The sequence below is a fragment of the Plasmodium gonderi genome, assembly GCF_002157705.1.
Source record: "Plasmodium gonderi DNA, contig: Chr07, whole genome shotgun sequence".
Lineage (NCBI taxonomy): Eukaryota > Apicomplexa > Aconoidasida > Haemosporida > Plasmodiidae > Plasmodium > Plasmodium gonderi.
Genome location: NW_021628932.1, coordinates 835,001 through 851,369, shown reverse-complemented (window position 1 = coordinate 851,369; position 16,369 = coordinate 835,001). Strand labels below are relative to the sequence as shown.

The 16,369-nt window shown below is 29.7% G+C and overlaps 5 protein-coding genes across 5 annotated transcripts in view; 1 reads left to right on the top strand and 4 right to left on the bottom strand.

The window, feature by feature from the left end:
• Window positions 1–250: 250 nt before the first annotated feature.
• PGO_071730 (sugar transporter) lies at window positions 251–1,651 on the bottom strand (the record flags this gene model as incomplete). The annotated part of the gene is made up of 1 exon (XM_028687046.1): window positions 251–1,651. The coding sequence occupies one exon, from the start codon at window positions 1,649–1,651 to the stop codon at window positions 251–253; it is 1,401 nt and encodes a 466-aa protein (XP_028542847.1).
• A 1,104-nt stretch (window positions 1,652–2,755) lies between these two features.
• PGO_071720 (protein disulfide isomerase) lies at window positions 2,756–4,766 on the bottom strand (the record flags this gene model as incomplete). Its single annotated transcript, XM_028687045.1, has 3 exons — window positions 2,756–2,862; window positions 3,101–3,596; window positions 3,840–4,766. The coding sequence occupies 3 exons, from the start codon at window positions 4,764–4,766 to the stop codon at window positions 2,756–2,758; spliced, it is 1,530 nt and encodes a 509-aa protein (XP_028542846.1).
• A 2,188-nt stretch (window positions 4,767–6,954) lies between these two features.
• On the bottom strand, window positions 6,955–8,015 carry PGO_071710 (thioredoxin-like protein 1; the record flags this gene model as incomplete). Its single annotated transcript, XM_028687044.1, has 3 exons — window positions 6,955–7,320; window positions 7,599–7,744; window positions 7,901–8,015. 3 exons carry the CDS (start codon window positions 8,013–8,015, stop codon window positions 6,955–6,957), a joined length of 627 nt encoding a protein of 208 aa, XP_028542845.1.
• Window positions 8,016–12,087: 4,072 nt separating this feature from the next.
• PGO_071700 (hypothetical protein, conserved) lies at window positions 12,088–13,355 on the top strand (the record flags this gene model as incomplete). The annotated part of the gene is made up of 2 exons (XM_028687043.1): window positions 12,088–12,154; window positions 12,589–13,355. The coding sequence occupies 2 exons, from the start codon at window positions 12,088–12,090 to the stop codon at window positions 13,353–13,355; spliced, it is 834 nt and encodes a 277-aa protein (XP_028542844.1).
• A 1,713-nt stretch (window positions 13,356–15,068) lies between these two features.
• PGO_071690 (DNAJ-like molecular chaperone protein) overlaps window positions 15,069–16,369 on the bottom strand; it is a gene marked incomplete at both ends in the record, with an annotated part of 2,011 nt that continues 710 nt past the window's right edge. Inside the window, 3 exons of the mRNA XM_028687042.1 lie at window positions 15,069–15,722; window positions 15,898–16,016; window positions 16,174–16,291. Of these exons, the coding sequence (XP_028542843.1) occupies window positions 15,069–15,722; window positions 15,898–16,016; window positions 16,174–16,291 (891 nt within the window). The remainder of the gene's footprint in view (window positions 15,723–15,897; window positions 16,017–16,173; window positions 16,292–16,369) is intronic.

Genomic DNA, 16,369 nt, shown 5'->3' with positions numbered 1-16,369 from the left:
CTGTAGCGTGTTCAGGTACGCCAATTCCATCACAAGGATTATCTTCAATTCAACACAAGAGTTATCTTCAATTCAACACAAGAGTTATCTTCAATTCAACACAAGAATTATCTTCCATTCATCACAAGAACTATCTTCAATTCCATCACTTTTTTTTTTTTTTTTTTTTTTTTTTTTTCTGGCATAGTTGACTTTTTCCTATGCATGAATGCTTGGATCACTTTTTTACCTCAGCTCCTGGAGACAAATTCTATTCATCGATAGAGGGGTGTCTAGCAATGATGACAACATTGTCTTTATAAAATTTGCTGATGGCAAAGATGGAAATACTTAGAGATATAATACACAAAATGAAAAAATAAGCATAATACTTTGTATTTATGAATTCAAGAATTAGAGAAATGAAAAGGGCACCAATAAAAAGAGAATAATAAGAAAAAAATGCTCCCACAACCTTACTCTCCTTTGGAAATAAATCAAACACAAGTGTCCATATAACATGTCCGAATCCAAGAGATAATCCAATTAAATAAAAAGCTATAGCCATAATTAGCATAATTTTATGTACAACAGTTGTAAAGTCAATAAAATATGATCCTGTTAAACATGTTACTGAAATGACTTGGATAAGTAGGCCACAAATTAGCATATTTTTTTTCTCAAATTTATCAACAAATTGTGTACAGACTATTGAACTAATAAGATATAATAATATAAATCCAACTGATGCAAGTGTATTTGCCAGTGTATTTGAAAGAGCATGAAAAAATAAAAATATTGTATTGAGAAATAAAAAGGATCCATTTGCTGAATATAAGAAGCATAGTAACATACCAATAAAAGAAGTTTTCTTTAATGTATCATTTTGAAATAAACTTATGATTGATACTTCTTTTGCTAATAAACTGACTTCATATGTTGATTTATGTTTATGATATTCTTCTTTTTCATCAAAATCTGCAACATTTATCTTAGTCTTCAATTTATCAAATTTTTTGAATTTTTTGGATTCATATAAATGTAAAGGGGTATCCATGGTAAATACAAAATAGAACAAAAGTAGAGAAACTAGACTAAATATTAAAGGCATTGCAAAATGAAGTTTATACATTAATGTAACAAACCAATGCCATGTCTTCTGATTTTTAAGTCTGATACTTATATACGAAGCTCCAAATATATAACTAATTAATATTCCTACGGCAAAAAATATCTGTATATAGAACCCATAAAATTTTTGATGCTCTTTTGGAGAATATTCCAATACATAAGAAGGTGCTGTTACAACTGAACATCCAATAGCTAGTCCAAAAAAAGCTTGAGAAAATAAAAATATTACTATATGTGGAGAACTATATAGAGATAATAAACTTCCTATAATATATAAATAGTGACTTACCATCATACGCTTTCTTCTGTTTGCATCCTTGAAATATAGAGAAATTAAACATCCAAATAAAGCACTCGCATATAGTGTGAAATAAAACGTTGCAAAATACCAATTTTCCTTTTTACATCTTGCATACCCACGAGGGCAAATTTTAAAGTCTGCCACCACCATCTTTCTGGCCAAATTTATTGCAGACAAGCACAGCCCGCAGTTCAGTATGGATAAACACGCATTACTGATAACTTTCGTAAGGTATATCATTTTTGTCACGTCGAGGGGGGTGGAGATGTGGTGAGAGTAGAAAAGAGAAAGTAAACAGAAAAAAAAGAGAAAAAAAAAGAGAAAAAAAAGAGAAAAAAAATGAGAAAAAAATGAGAAAAAAAAAGGGAAAAAAAAAGGGAAAAAAAATGAGAAAAAAAAGAGAAAAAAAATGAGAAAAAAATGAGAAAAAAAAAGGGGAAAAAAAAAGGGAAAAATTTTCTTCGTTGTGTTGGATACCAACTTGATTTGTTGTTCACTTCACCGATTATTTTGACTGTCTTTTTTTTTTTATTTTTTTTTAATTTTGACTCAATTTTAAGTCTTCTTCCTTGAACATGCTTTTTTTCATATCGATTGGCATGTACATGTTTTATATGGAAAACAAGAGAATCTGTTCGTTTACAATTTTGTGTTTGCAAAATGTTAATGAGATTCTCCTGCACACACGGTGGACACACATCCGTTACATCTATTTGGATTTGACTACGGTGTATATTTTTGTATGCATATTGGTTTGTTGATGAATAGTTGGGATATCCTTTTCTGTTTCATGTAAATGAAGTTGAGACACTTAAAAAAAAAAATGGAAAAAGAAAAAGAAAAAAAAAAATGAAGTAACACGAAACAGCGTGAAGCAGCATTTAGAAAAATAACATCGTGAAAACTGTATATTTTGTGAATAAATATAAAAAATTGAAAAAATAAAAAAAAGAGTAACATAATAAAGTAGACATGATCATGTATGTATATATATATATATATATATTCAAGTATATTCATGTATACACATTTATACACATTTACACACATGTATTGGTGAAAATAACCCAACGTATAAGGCATACACGTGAAAAGTTGCAACATCAGAATTAATATGAAAAAGCCGGCAAAATAAAGAAAAAAAAGAAAAAAATTGTGATCAAGTGTTGCAAAAAAATAAGAGTCTACACAGATAATGGGATCAAAAATTGTGTCAATGCATTTTCACACGATGCATGCATTGAGTGAATTTTTTTTTTTTTTTTTTTTTTTTTTTTTTTTTGAGTATATATGTGGGGAGATGGATGGGGGCTAAACAAGAAGAATCCACAATCCAACATATTTTTACAAATCTTCCTGCACTCCTTCTAAAAGTTCATCTACTATATCAATCAGCGTGTCCAATTTGATAGGAAAAAGGAGAATTTTTTTTTTCTTCAACTTGTTTTCACCTATATATACAAAGCATAAGGAGAAAAAATGTGTAAGGACATGGTTTTATGCGTAACGAACGAGGGTTCGCAATTTTCATGGTGTGTATAAGTAGAAGCAGATAAGGAAATATCATTTCAACAATAATACATTACAACCATCTCAAGAAAAAAAAAAAAAAAAAAAAAAAAAAAAAAAAAAAAAAAAAAAAAAAAAAAAAAAAAAAATTGGCAGTGCCAAAATATAAATTTGACTAACCCTTAGGGTAAATAGCCACACTAGGGTAAAAATCAATCGATTCATCAAACATGTCATTCAACTTAGAATCCATGGTAGCTACTAAAACATCTTTATATTTATTTTCTAAATGAAAATAATTAGATACACTTTTCCAAAATGAAAATAGTGGTTTACATTCTTTACAACCTTCCACATGGTAAAAAATTAAAATAATTTTCTCTGGGTCAAGTACAAATGATTCAAAGTTATTGGCACATAAAATTTGATAATTCTCCTGTTCTCTTCTTTTAACTTCTTTTTGAGATTTTACAATTCGAGAAAGTTCATTGTTATAAAATTGGTTTATTATATTGGATACTTGTTCATATTTCATGTCTTCTGCTTTCATTTCTTTAATATATTTTTTAGGTCTTAACAATCCGTAAAGTACATCAACTGATGCATCTCTGTAATCTACCACAAGGATGAAATTCCCACCCATTTCTGTCCCAACCAATTCAATTATTTCATCCTTCTTGGGGAAAACAAATTTTAACTATATCCATGAAGAATGTTAAAAAAAAATAAAGAAAAATAAAAATGTGTGATATGTTGATTGTGCAATAAGATAAGAAAGAAATGTATTTCTCTTCCTAATGCATCTTTACATTCATGTAGTGGAAGATGTGATGACATAACGTATATGTTTTAGAACTCATAAAACAACTGTTTCTGTTTCCACTATTACATGAATATGTGGTAAAAAAAACAATCCTACCTGTGGATGATGCTTCAGTATGACAGGAATCAACTCTACATACAATGTGTCAGAATAAAGACCAAAATGGTTGTAAATATACACATAAATTTCACCTTTCAGAGGTTTATTGATTTTTCTACTATAATTAATAATGACAGGAAATTGAGCCATGTAATCAATGGCAAATGTAAGTATATCATTTGAAACCCATACATTATTTTCAGGTTTGTATACATCCTTATATTTTATTCTATCATTTGGAAGAGTTGCACCAGGACCGTTGGAAATTTCAATTCTTGTTTCATCATATTGGTCAATGTAAACTAACCCAACTGATAAATTAGGTAGTTTATGTGTTTCTCCAAAATGAAAAAATTTATGTACATTATCAGAATTTTTTAAACAAAATGCAATAATACTTGCATATCCTTTCTTTTTTTGCATTTCAACATATTTATCTACATTATTTATTTCCATAATTTCTATAGAAGGTATAGGTAATAATTTAAACCATTCTAGAATATTTTCTTTTGTATATTTTTTACTAAATGTATACCCTTTTTCTGGATCGAAATCTTTAAAGGTTAATATTTTGGGAATGTTTTTTATTTCAAAATTATCAGCAGTTTTTTTGAGTGCAATAGTGTCTACATATACAAATACTATTTCATCATTGGCTATCTCGTTAGATGCTTCAACAAATTCTTTATACACATTTTTGCACTTCAACTCTTTATTGTTGCAAAATAAAGCTATACAATTAAGTGTGTGTTGACTATATATTTGTAATTCAACATCATGTGTCAAATGTTTTACATTTTTCGATTGTTCATCTGAAATTCCATCCCATACCACACATTTAACATACGCATCGTAATAATATGTGAAAAACATACAACAAAACCAAAAAAGAAGGGACAAGTATATACATTTCATACTCTTCATCTCCAGTTTTAATTAACAAAATCGTTATAATTTTTATTTATCAAATTGTTTATATTCTCCTTGATGAATGTATTCTTAAATACAAACACATGTAGACAATGCATGTATATATATATATATATATATATATATATATATATATATATAAGTGCTCTTAATAAATATATCTTTCTTTCTCTTTTTTTCTTTTACTGTGCACTTTTGCAGGAATTCACAAGGGGGAAAGTGTGTGTGTGGCTTATGGCAGCAGAGAAGTGTCTGGGATTACATGCATAAGAACGGTTTCATACGCACGTGTACAAATGAGTATGCAATTGTTGTTACCCTACTTCCTTTTCCTGCTGTATATGAAATTATCAAACATGTGCATATGACTGTGTATAACTAAGGGGTGTATATAGAAATGTGCACAAGATTAACAAAAATCAAGTTACTATTTTGTGTGCTGATGATAAAAATAATCGCAAACTTGTCATGACAGAAAATATAGTACCACAATATACAAGTATGTCATAATAAACTTAAAAAGAAAAAAAAAAAAAAAAAAAAAAAACTTTTAATCACACGAGTAAAAATTGAGCTTCTACTAACCCCACTTAACTTTATTTAGCGCGTGGATATAAGAAATGAATGAAAGACGAAAAAAAGGGAAGAAAAAAAGGAAGAAAAAAAAAAGAAGAAAAACTCGGACACAAATGGTAGCCATGTAATGTTATTGACAAGGAAAATAGTACTCCAAGTGGTACCCTAAATGGAAATCCTATTAACACACAAAATGGCCACTCCAAATGGTGGTAGAGAATCCAAAGAGTGGGGAAAATCAGTCTTAGAGCAATTATGACAAAAAAAAAAAAAAAAAAAAAAAAATAGTAAAAATTCGAAAAAATGCTTATATGCACGAAAAATTGCGTACAACGTACTATATATACACAAACCTTTTTACATGCACTTTTTTTTTTTTTTTTTTTCTTTTTTTTCTTCGCATAAAACAAGGGTGGCTAGGATAAGAAAAAAAAAAAAAAATGCCACGTTTCTTTTTTTCTCCAATTTTCACATCTTCCACATTTCACACTTCACATTTTCTAGATCACATACCATGGAAAGATGTTAAATATTGATTCTCATGAACTTACTTTTGCATTAATACTTAGATATCCACCTCGATCCAAAACGCACACCAGAATAAAATTACGACATTAAAACCTTCATTCAGCTGAAACATTTTCATATTTGCTCTTTAACTCTTCAACAAACAAAATCCACAAATTTTTCTTTCTGTGAACTCTTAAGCGTACATTTATATTGTGTTTTAATTAAATTTCGCACTATTCTTTACACATGTCTTTTTGGGAAGGGAGAGAGTTGGGACCGAGCTACACCTTTACTGGCACCACTACCACCACTACACGTCTTTCTAGGAACGCTATGAATCTTTTATAGGAATACTATATGCTTCCTGCTGGAATATCAAATGACTACGTCCAATCGCGTTTAATCATTTCTATTCATTCCCAATCACGTCCAGTGGGAACATTAAGAAGGTGATATATATATATTATTTTTTATCACAAATATTTAAGTCTCTCTCAAAAATAAAGTTATGCTCATTTTAAAGCTTAATTTGTCACTTTTTATATAAGCAAAATTACACATTAAGAATATATAAAACATAAATATAAAAAAAGGGTACGAATTTGCAAAGACGCAAATTTTGAAAATAGAAAAAAGGAAAAAAAAAAAAAAAAAAATAATAGGAAATATAAATATTAACGCACTTTTGTATGAATGTAAAAAAAAAAACCATGATATACAAACACAGAATAAGAAGAAGAATATGAAGGAAGGGGGCGCACATACATACACATCCATCATTCGACGACGTGCTTATATATATCCGCCTTTTCGGATACAAATATAGTCTGATGAATTTGTCTAGCCTAACTTCATATTAACAGCAACTTGTTCTATGCATGTATGGGTAAAAATGTGACATCAAAGGCAGAAGTGTTACTTCAAAAAATTATAAATTGTGCAAAGTTATTTTGGGTGGGGGTTGGGATTTTTTTTGTAATTTTTTTTTTGTGTTTTTCTTTTTCCATTTTTTGGTGTTTTTCCCTTTTCTTTTTTATAATTAATTTATTTTCTTTTCATTTTCATTTTCATTCCCCTTCTTCCCCCCAGTTCTCATTCAAAAGGAGGATTCGTTTTTATTCAGGGAGTAAACATTATTCCTATAGTCCCACCGTAGAATGCCCTTTTCACCTTCATCTCTTCCACTGCAAACATGCAAAAGTTGAGCCTCTCTTCCATCACTACCAATAACAATTAAGCATGGAACATCACTTCTGGGCCCGGTGCCATAGAATGGAACTTCATAAGGATTCATAACTCTGAAATGTTTTTTTAAAATATCTGTTAAAGGATCAGCTATGTCAACATATAGCCATGGCATATGCTTCTTGTGATCTTCAAAGGATGTTCTATCCGGATCCGTACTCACAAAAATTATTTCAATTTTTTGACTAGATCCTCCCTCGTTAATAGTTTTATAGTACTAAAAGTGGAGTAATGATATGTGTGTAGCAATGGAGGGTTTGTGGGAGGTGATGAAATTTTGTGTTATGCTGTATATATGTAGATGTACATGTGCAGGTAAATCTATGGATGTGTAGATGTGTATGTCAGCTATCAAAAATGTACTACTGAAAACAGCTTAATTTTATAAAAGCATGAATATTTTTTATTTTTTATATCTCTATGCAGGCTAAAACAAATGGAAGGTGCACGTAATATAAATAGATATACTTCACTATGTATAATGCATACACATACCTGTTGTAGGAAGGGAAGAAATGCCCTACATTTGGGATCACTTCCGTTGGAAAAATATAAAGCGACTGATTTTCCAACTAAATGTTTCTCGCTCACGACTGTGTTGTTGATATTCTTTAGTGACCCTTCTGGAAAAAGTATGAGATCTGCAAAAAAGAAAGAAAAAATGTGTCCTTGCTTATGTTAGCAAACTCGCATATACACATACTCCCATGTGAAAACTCGCGTATACACACATTCGCATAAGCAACCCCACACTTATGCACATTCAGTTAAACACACCAGTGTGTACTTTTACTTACCCATTTCCCTGTAGTTAACGGCCGCGCTTACAGATTCCAGCTTCACGTTATCAATATTTTCTGCAGTTCTTCTTTTTTCCGCTTGATATGGAGAGTTAAAATTAGAACAAGCCATTTTGAAGGATAACGAATAATGTAGCAAATATTAAAAAGGGGTAGAAGAAAAAAAAAAAAAAAAACAGAAAAAAGAAAAACTCTTGTATTTATGAAGAATCAATAATAAAAAAAAAAAAAAAAAAAAAAAAAAACTCCTTGTTTGAAATCTAGTTTAATTAACAAAGGTACTCGTGTAAAATATAGCTTGGATGAGGGTGCTTATTCTTCTCTTCTTACAGCATATGTATATATGACCTCGAAAACGATTTTTTTTTTCTTTTTTTTTATGTCTATCTTAAATTATTTTGGTTTTGATTTGGACATTAGTTCTGCTCAAAGCTTTGTGTAGGCTTGGTGTAAATAGGATATAATTTTGGCATAAATTTGGATTGCGTTTAGCATAAGTTTGATGAATGTGTTATGTAAATTTGGAAAAGCGTGATGAGTGCTTGATGTGAACGAACACTTGGTGTAGGTTTGATAGAGTTACACAAACGTCTGATATAAATTAAACAAAAATTTGGGGGTGTAGTTTTAATGAATATTAGATGAATATTTGATGATTGTGTGTGTGTGTGTGGGTAAATATATGTTGTATGTTTTATGAAGGTTTGATATAATTCTGATGGATGTTTTGTTCAAGTTTGATGGATGTCCGGTGTGAATTTGTATTAGTTCGTATTAACTTTAGTGTTAGATTGATTTTATTTTACGTTTATAGATTTTTGTTTTGGTAATAGTTTTGTTTTATTTAAAAATTTAATTAAATTATTTATTTTATTTTTTTTTTTAAATAATTATAATTATATTTTAAAATTATTCTATATTTATATTTTTTTATAATTATTTTTTTTATTTATTTTAATTTTTTTTTATAAATCTTTTAAAACATTTTTTCAAGATTTTTTCTAAACTTTAAAATAACTTTTTTGATTCTTTTATAACCTTTCTTTTCTTTTTATACTTTATTTTTTGAGCTTTTATGCAAAAAATGTTTTTTCTCTAATTATTTGAAGCCTTGGGATTGTAAATACTTTTTCTTAAAACAGTTGTATAATTTAATAGTTGTACACATTAGCTCAGAAAATACAACATCTTTTCGTCTTTTTTTTATTTAATTCTTTTTTTTTTTTTTTTTTTTTATTCTCTTTTGAGCGTTCATGCAAAACATGTTTTTCTCTAGCCATTTGAAGTCTTGTATTCATGAATATTTCTCCTAAAACTATTGTAGAATTTAATAGTTGTATACATTTGCTCAGAAAATACAATTAATTTTTGTCTTTTATTGTCTTTTTTTTTTTTTTTTTTTTTTTTTCTCCCTAGCTAGCCATCTTAATGCATCATTTAATCTAAAATAGCTACAAATAAAATAAACTAAGTACAAACGTTTTTACAAAAATGGATAAAAGAAAAAAAAAAAAAAAAAAAATATGAACTGTGCATGTGAAACAACTCTCTAGTTTTATGACGATGAGTGTAAGTATCTGTATTTTTTATGTAACACATAAAGGAGTGCTCAATTGTTCATGTGACTGCCATCATTTTGTCACACTAAATAACTAGCGACTAAAAGAAAAGAAAATTGAGCTTTTTTCTAACAGTTGTGTGATTGATAGTGTAATAAAAAAATATGATAATGTAAAATATGAATATAATTCGTTTGTAGTTGTGCATGTAAACATATATACTAAGCACCATTTTTTTTTTTTTTTTTTTTTTATATACTATTTTTCTGCAAAAATGAAAAATTGTAACGTAGTATTTGCGAATTTTAATGCTTCTTGATTTTTTTTTTTTTTTTTTTTTTTTTTTACATCTCTTTGAAAATACAACTTCGCACGTTTCTTACAAATTTAATAATACGTTTAACAGGGGGGGGGGGATGCAAACATATGCAAGCCCTAAATGATAGAACAGGTAAAAACCAGGAATTAGTACAAAAGTATGACAAAGTTGGGATATGCCTTTGACCCAAAAAATATATTCATAAAAAATTTACACACATGTTAGTGTATGTGCCCATATATGTATGTTACGTTTATGAGGAAAGACATATATTTTGTGCCATTTCTGATAAATTGTAACTCCTTGGGAAACATATATGAAACCTTTATTCTGAAAAACACATTATAAGTATATCCATACCATTTCTGTTTTTTAATACTTGATTGAACTTGATAAACTTTTTTTTATTTTTTAAAAAGATTTTATTTTCTCGAAGGGGTAGAATGTGAGAACTTAAATCTTCTATACAAATGAACTTATGAAAGTAAAGGTAACGTCAGACACATAATAAAGTTCGGAAAAAAAGAAACAGCAACAAAAAAGAAGAAAAAAAAAAAAAAAAAAAAGCAAAAAAAAAGCAAATAGGCAGATAGGTAGGTAAGGAAAAGGGGTTGAAAAGGTAAATACAAGAAAATTGCACATTATTTTGCAAACTTGCAAAGTGTGTTAATTTCACTTTTATTACTTTTTATTCTTTTTTCTATGCAAACTAATGCTCATGAAGGGCTAAGTACGAGGTCTTTTGACACCCACATCAAATGTATAACTTTGTGCATATAACCTTATCAGAAAAACCATTTCCCTTCATTTTGCTGATGTACGTTTGTTTTAAGGCTAATAATTATGAGTTTTTTAAAGTGATGTTCTCCCAATTGCATGTTTTGTATTATTCACCTTCTTTCCACTTTTAGTTGCCTCTTTAAGTTTGCCTTGGATCATATGTAATTCCTAAGAGCACAGACAAAATAACACATTTGTAATTTTCACAAAAAAGGTGAAGAATAGTTAAGTGGTCATTATGGTGGGAAGGTGGTTCCGTAATAATTTTGCATTATAAACACTTTATAATGAACACTAATTCTCCATTATGTTCCGTTCCTATTCTTTTTAAATAAGGGTTTTGTCTTTTTTAGTAATTTTTGGTAAACTATACCATTTTTCTATTTTTCCTGACAAAAAAAAAAAATTTATCGCGCATACGTGCATGTGTATATGTACCCACGAAGAGCTAAATGAGATGATTGTTTATTTTTCTGAAGATGGAAAACGGGACAGAAGAATTTCCCTAATTTATTCCAGTGCGTGTGCAAAAACAGGTTTCACACCACGGCGTTTAAAATGCACCTCTAGAAGGGTTAACGTTTATCATGGAGCAAATAGAAAAAATTAAGACATCAAATGGTGGAACACATTGGTAAATAAGTAAATGTGTATGCGTATGTGTATGTGTACATGTATATTTGTATGTATATATAAATATGTGCACATACGCACATGTATACAGAGCAAGTATATATGAGATTTCTTTCCGCTTAAATGTTCCCACAACAGAACAGTGAATAGGAAAATGTGTAAAAAAAAAAAAAAAAAAAAAAAAAAAAAAAATTTCACCTTAAAGAAACAACAGGAAAAATTTTGTAAGTGCAACTTGAGCACATTGCCATTTAATATTTGTTCAAAATACGTTGCAAAGGGGATAGGTTTAGTGACATCATATATATATCGGTATCAATTCACACAAAGTTACACCTTTCCACAGCACCCCTGCTGTCGTCCACCATAATTGTTTTTTTCGTTTTTTGTTTTTTTTTTTTTTTATTTTATTTTATTTTTTTTGTTTGTTTGTTTTTTCCTTTTAATAAATATTTATCTTTTTAGGCGTGAAAAAGTCTGAACAGCCAATAAAAGTTCTCTAGAAAAATGAAAGTGAAAACGAGTGAAAATGAGTGAAAAAAAAGTAAAAAAAAGTGAAAACAATTTCCGTGTGTTCACTTGTTCATTTCACTTTTTCTTTTTTTTTTTTTTTTTTTTTTTAACTTGTTTTACCAAACCTGTTTCACTACCTTGATGGCAATTTTGTTCAGTGTGGAGAATAAAAAATATCACAAATTCTAACAGTTGGATTATTTTATTTTTTTTAGTCTATTATTATTTTTTTATTTTTTCTTATTTTATTTTATTTTTTTTTTTTTCTTTTCATTTAAAAAATTTTGCGGTTATTTAATTCGTTGTAGGAATAAAATACACATATGAACATTCTTGTCCCGACAAAGTCATATAAAAGACCAGCAAACATTACAACATAAATGAATATCTGGCTACACACCTACACCCTAGACGTTCCCTTTTTTTTGAAAAATGTTCGACACACTGGTAAGTGATGAAAATTTATACAATTTAGTATAGATTTATTTTTGTGTTAGAAGGTAAATTTATTTTATATTTTTTTTTTTTATTTTTTTTTTATTTTTTATTTAAAAAAAGTGTTAAGAATCAGATATATACCCCAAAAGGAGTGGAAAAATGTTTACACACAAAATGAATTGTTTTTGTTCCTTTTTTTTGTGAAAACTGGAGTGAAATTTTGTGGTAGAAGAGAGGATCCATGGTAGACACACAAAAAGAGGTTCGTTGTCTCTTTTGTCTACTCCCACATGAGTTTATTCATCGCTCTAGATATGAACATGTTCATGCGGTTCATGTATCCACAGACACTCATACGTGTGCATCTCAACATTTGTAAAATATGAATATGCACTTTTTCAACATATATAAACGATTATCACCTCCCTTTTCACACATACAAGGAATTGAAATTTTCGGAAGAGAATACACATTCTCCATGGATGGAATAATGACATGCAAACCCAAGAGGTCTTCAATAGGGAAGTATTGCAAAAGTTATGAATTGACACATGTGAAAATAACACATTCTCAATTTTCAGAAATTTTAAATGTCCTTGGAAAAATATACCGACCAAACACATACAACTTTGTTTACAAAAATTGTAACCATTTTTGTGATGATTTATTTGAGTTATTAAGTGGAAAAAGATTATTTCATACATTCATGATTTATTCTCGATTAGGAAAACTTTTCGAAAATTTTAAAAATGTAGCTTTATGTGGTTATATTGATTCTATGGAAATTTCACAGAATGACAAGCAAATGTATGTTTATGCTTTAAAGTTATCCAAGTCAATCATAAAAAGGAATAAAAATGTGACAAAAGGTGCGCCAAACAGTTTGACAAACAGTTTGCATAACACTTCACCAAGCATTGTACCGCACACTATGCCGAACAATGCACAACCAACTTCACAAGCCAGTTGTTTTAATGAAATAAATAATGAATACACGAACAGGTGTTACAACCAGGCTCCTCTATATATCTACCCATACTCAACCTGTCCCAATAATTCTTGCATAAGCCAAAATGTCTACTATGGTGAGAATGTCTTTAACAATTCGATAGATTGTTTACGGGATGAAATTCAGAACAGCTTTTTCCACAGCGGACAGTTTAGAACTATATATTCCATAAGTACAACTGGTAGCTTTTCAATGACATAACGTGTGCATGCATATGTATCTGTGTCTCTCGCTAATAAGTGACCCTGGGGAACGGATAACAAAAAAATTGTACATGTTTCCACGTTTGCTTCGTGCCTCCATGTCGACCAATCACATTATTTGCGCGTTGTATCAAATAATTTATTCATTTATTTATTAATATCACTACTACTGCCATCACTACTACTACCATCACTACTACTGCCATGACTACTACTGCCATGACTACTACTACCATGACTACTACTGCCATGACTACTACTTGCATCACTACTACTTGCATCACTACTACTTGCATCACTACTACTTGCATCACTACTACTTGCATCACTACTACTTGCATCACTACTACATGCATAACTACTACTTGCATCACTACTACATGCATAACTACTACTTGCATCACTACTAATTCCATCACTACTACTACCATCACCACTATATTTTTTTTTTTTTTTAATTCAAGAATGTAATACGAAAATGTGGCTTTCTATCACCAGCTAGCTACTGTGTTGTGCGTGATTCCATTTTTGTGCTCATGTCTCTTCCCTCATCACTATCGCATGGACACGAAAACAAAGACTTATCATTTTAAAATGAGATTTATACTTTTACTCATTTTAGATGAATGACTTAAAAATAAGGTATCTTTAAAAATAGTTCATATCACCTCGTATGAACATACATAAATACATATGTGTGCACACAATTCATTTGGAATAATTGTATACAAAAAACAGACCTGACCCCACACATATGCACATATGGCTTATATTGATGGATGGATAAAAAAAAAAAAAATGGGGGTCACACAATTGATAACGAGATTTGGCTAGTCGCCCTTTGCATGTACGTGCATACATGGGGGGTGGGATGGGGGTATTTAAAAAAAAAAAAAAAAAAAAAAAACACATATATATATATATATATATATAAACATATACATGTGTGCATACATATGAGTGTCCACTTTGCTGCATCATTAAAAGGTCAAAGTGGGTACATTTAGATAAATGCAAAATTCACAAAAGGGGAGCAAATTGGGGAAAGTTTTTTTTTTTTGGTTTTTCACGGTTTTCAGAATTTTTCCATTTTTCATATTTTTTTTTTTTTTTTTTTTTTTCTGCCTTATCATTCCATTTGGAAATATTACGCTTTCTGCATTTTTTCCATAATTATGAACAAATGCATGTGTGTATATTAACTCTTTACACCTGGGACGTACGGGTCCATAGGGACGGGGCGGATGTGCTCTTTCTTGCTGAACTCAACAATAACGAGATATCTTAAAGTATTTCTCGTTTTTAAAGTTTAGCACTCACTTGATTATTCAGCTTTGCACTAGCATGTATCATGAATTAAATAATAACACAAAATATGTATGTTCTTCATCTATTCCTCGAAAAAATTTTCGTCCGTTAATTTTTTATAATACTTCCTGGAGAAGCGGGTTAATTTCGTTCTTGTTTCTTTTTTTTGAAAAATTTGATAACTTTGGGTAAGATTGGGAGAACGAAATTGTAAGGTGTGGTCATAATCTTTACTTTTTTTTTTTCTCGTCCTCCCAATACCCTGCACATTTACTCATATCAATTTTTAACAGCGTCCAGCAGCTAGTATTTAACAGATAACATATAACAGATAGCATATAACAACTAACATATAACAGATAGCATATAACTTTTAACGATTAACTTAGAGGTTCTACAGAGGTCACTTTGTAGTGAACCATATATATACGAATATAATTCCAAATATCATCTGCATGGAGAAAAATTCAAACCAGGACTTTTTCTTGTTCTGCTTTCCCTTGGGGCCACCTTTACTTTTCATTAACTCAAAACACTTTTCAAGTAAACCCATTTGGTGGGAATCGAGTGTTAAGGCAAATTCTTTCATATTTTGACGTATTATTTCTTCACTGTTATTTTCATCCTTTGGATCTTTTTTTCCATCTTCCAAACACCCTTTTTCATCCTCTTTGGATTCTTTCAAATTTGGCTCAGACGACTTATTACCATCAACAGCTTTCCTCATTTCCTGCAATTTCGAAACTAATTGTTCTCCATTTTTTTTTAAATAATTCGTTGATTCAACTACGTCATTTGATCTTTCAAAAACAATTCTGTTCGTTGCTAAAATTGATCTCATTAAATAAATTAGCGTAGCATTTCTGTCTGTGTATGTATAAGCTGAAGCACATATACTAATAAAAAAAACTAGAGGAAATAACATCCTAAGTAATTTTATCTTTTCATATGGCAATAGATAACCAACCGAGGGCAACCAATCAAATGTCGTATCATCTTCAATAAATCGAAATTGTAATTCAAAACAAAAGCTAGCTATATTGTACACCAAAAATATCTTGCGAAAAAAAAAAAAATTCCGTTCATGTTTACAAGTGTGCGTTTGGGAACGTTGTGAAAATATGTATACTCAGTGCATGCACACACACACACACATACACATGCTGTGCAGTTAAGGGACGAAAAAAAAAAAAAACTCCTTTATGTGCTACGTAAAAAAGTATCAAACTTACTTGTCTTGCAAACTCCAGCTTCCGTGGATATGATAAAAAATATCCTATAATGAAAAACATGGTGTGTTGTACCAAAGAAAGGCATATCAATAATGTAGCAGTGTTGTCGTCTACTTCTCCTGAACAGAAAGGTAAATAAGTGCACGAACATTGTATGTATATGCACACATAACGATTAAAAATGGATGAAACGATGAAATGAAAAAGAATATAAAAAAAAAAAAAAAAAAAAAATGTGTGACACGTCAATAAAATAATTCTGAACAATAATTTTACCATTCTTGTAATCCCCAAATCGATTGTAGTTACTTCTCCTCACATCGTCTGTCAAAACGTCATATGCTTGTTTTAACTTTATAAATGACGTATCAGCTGATGCATCCGGATTTTTGTCCTAAAAAAAAAATATATTATGAATTGGTGCACAAATGAAGAAAAATTCTGAAATACACAAGAACACAAATACATACAA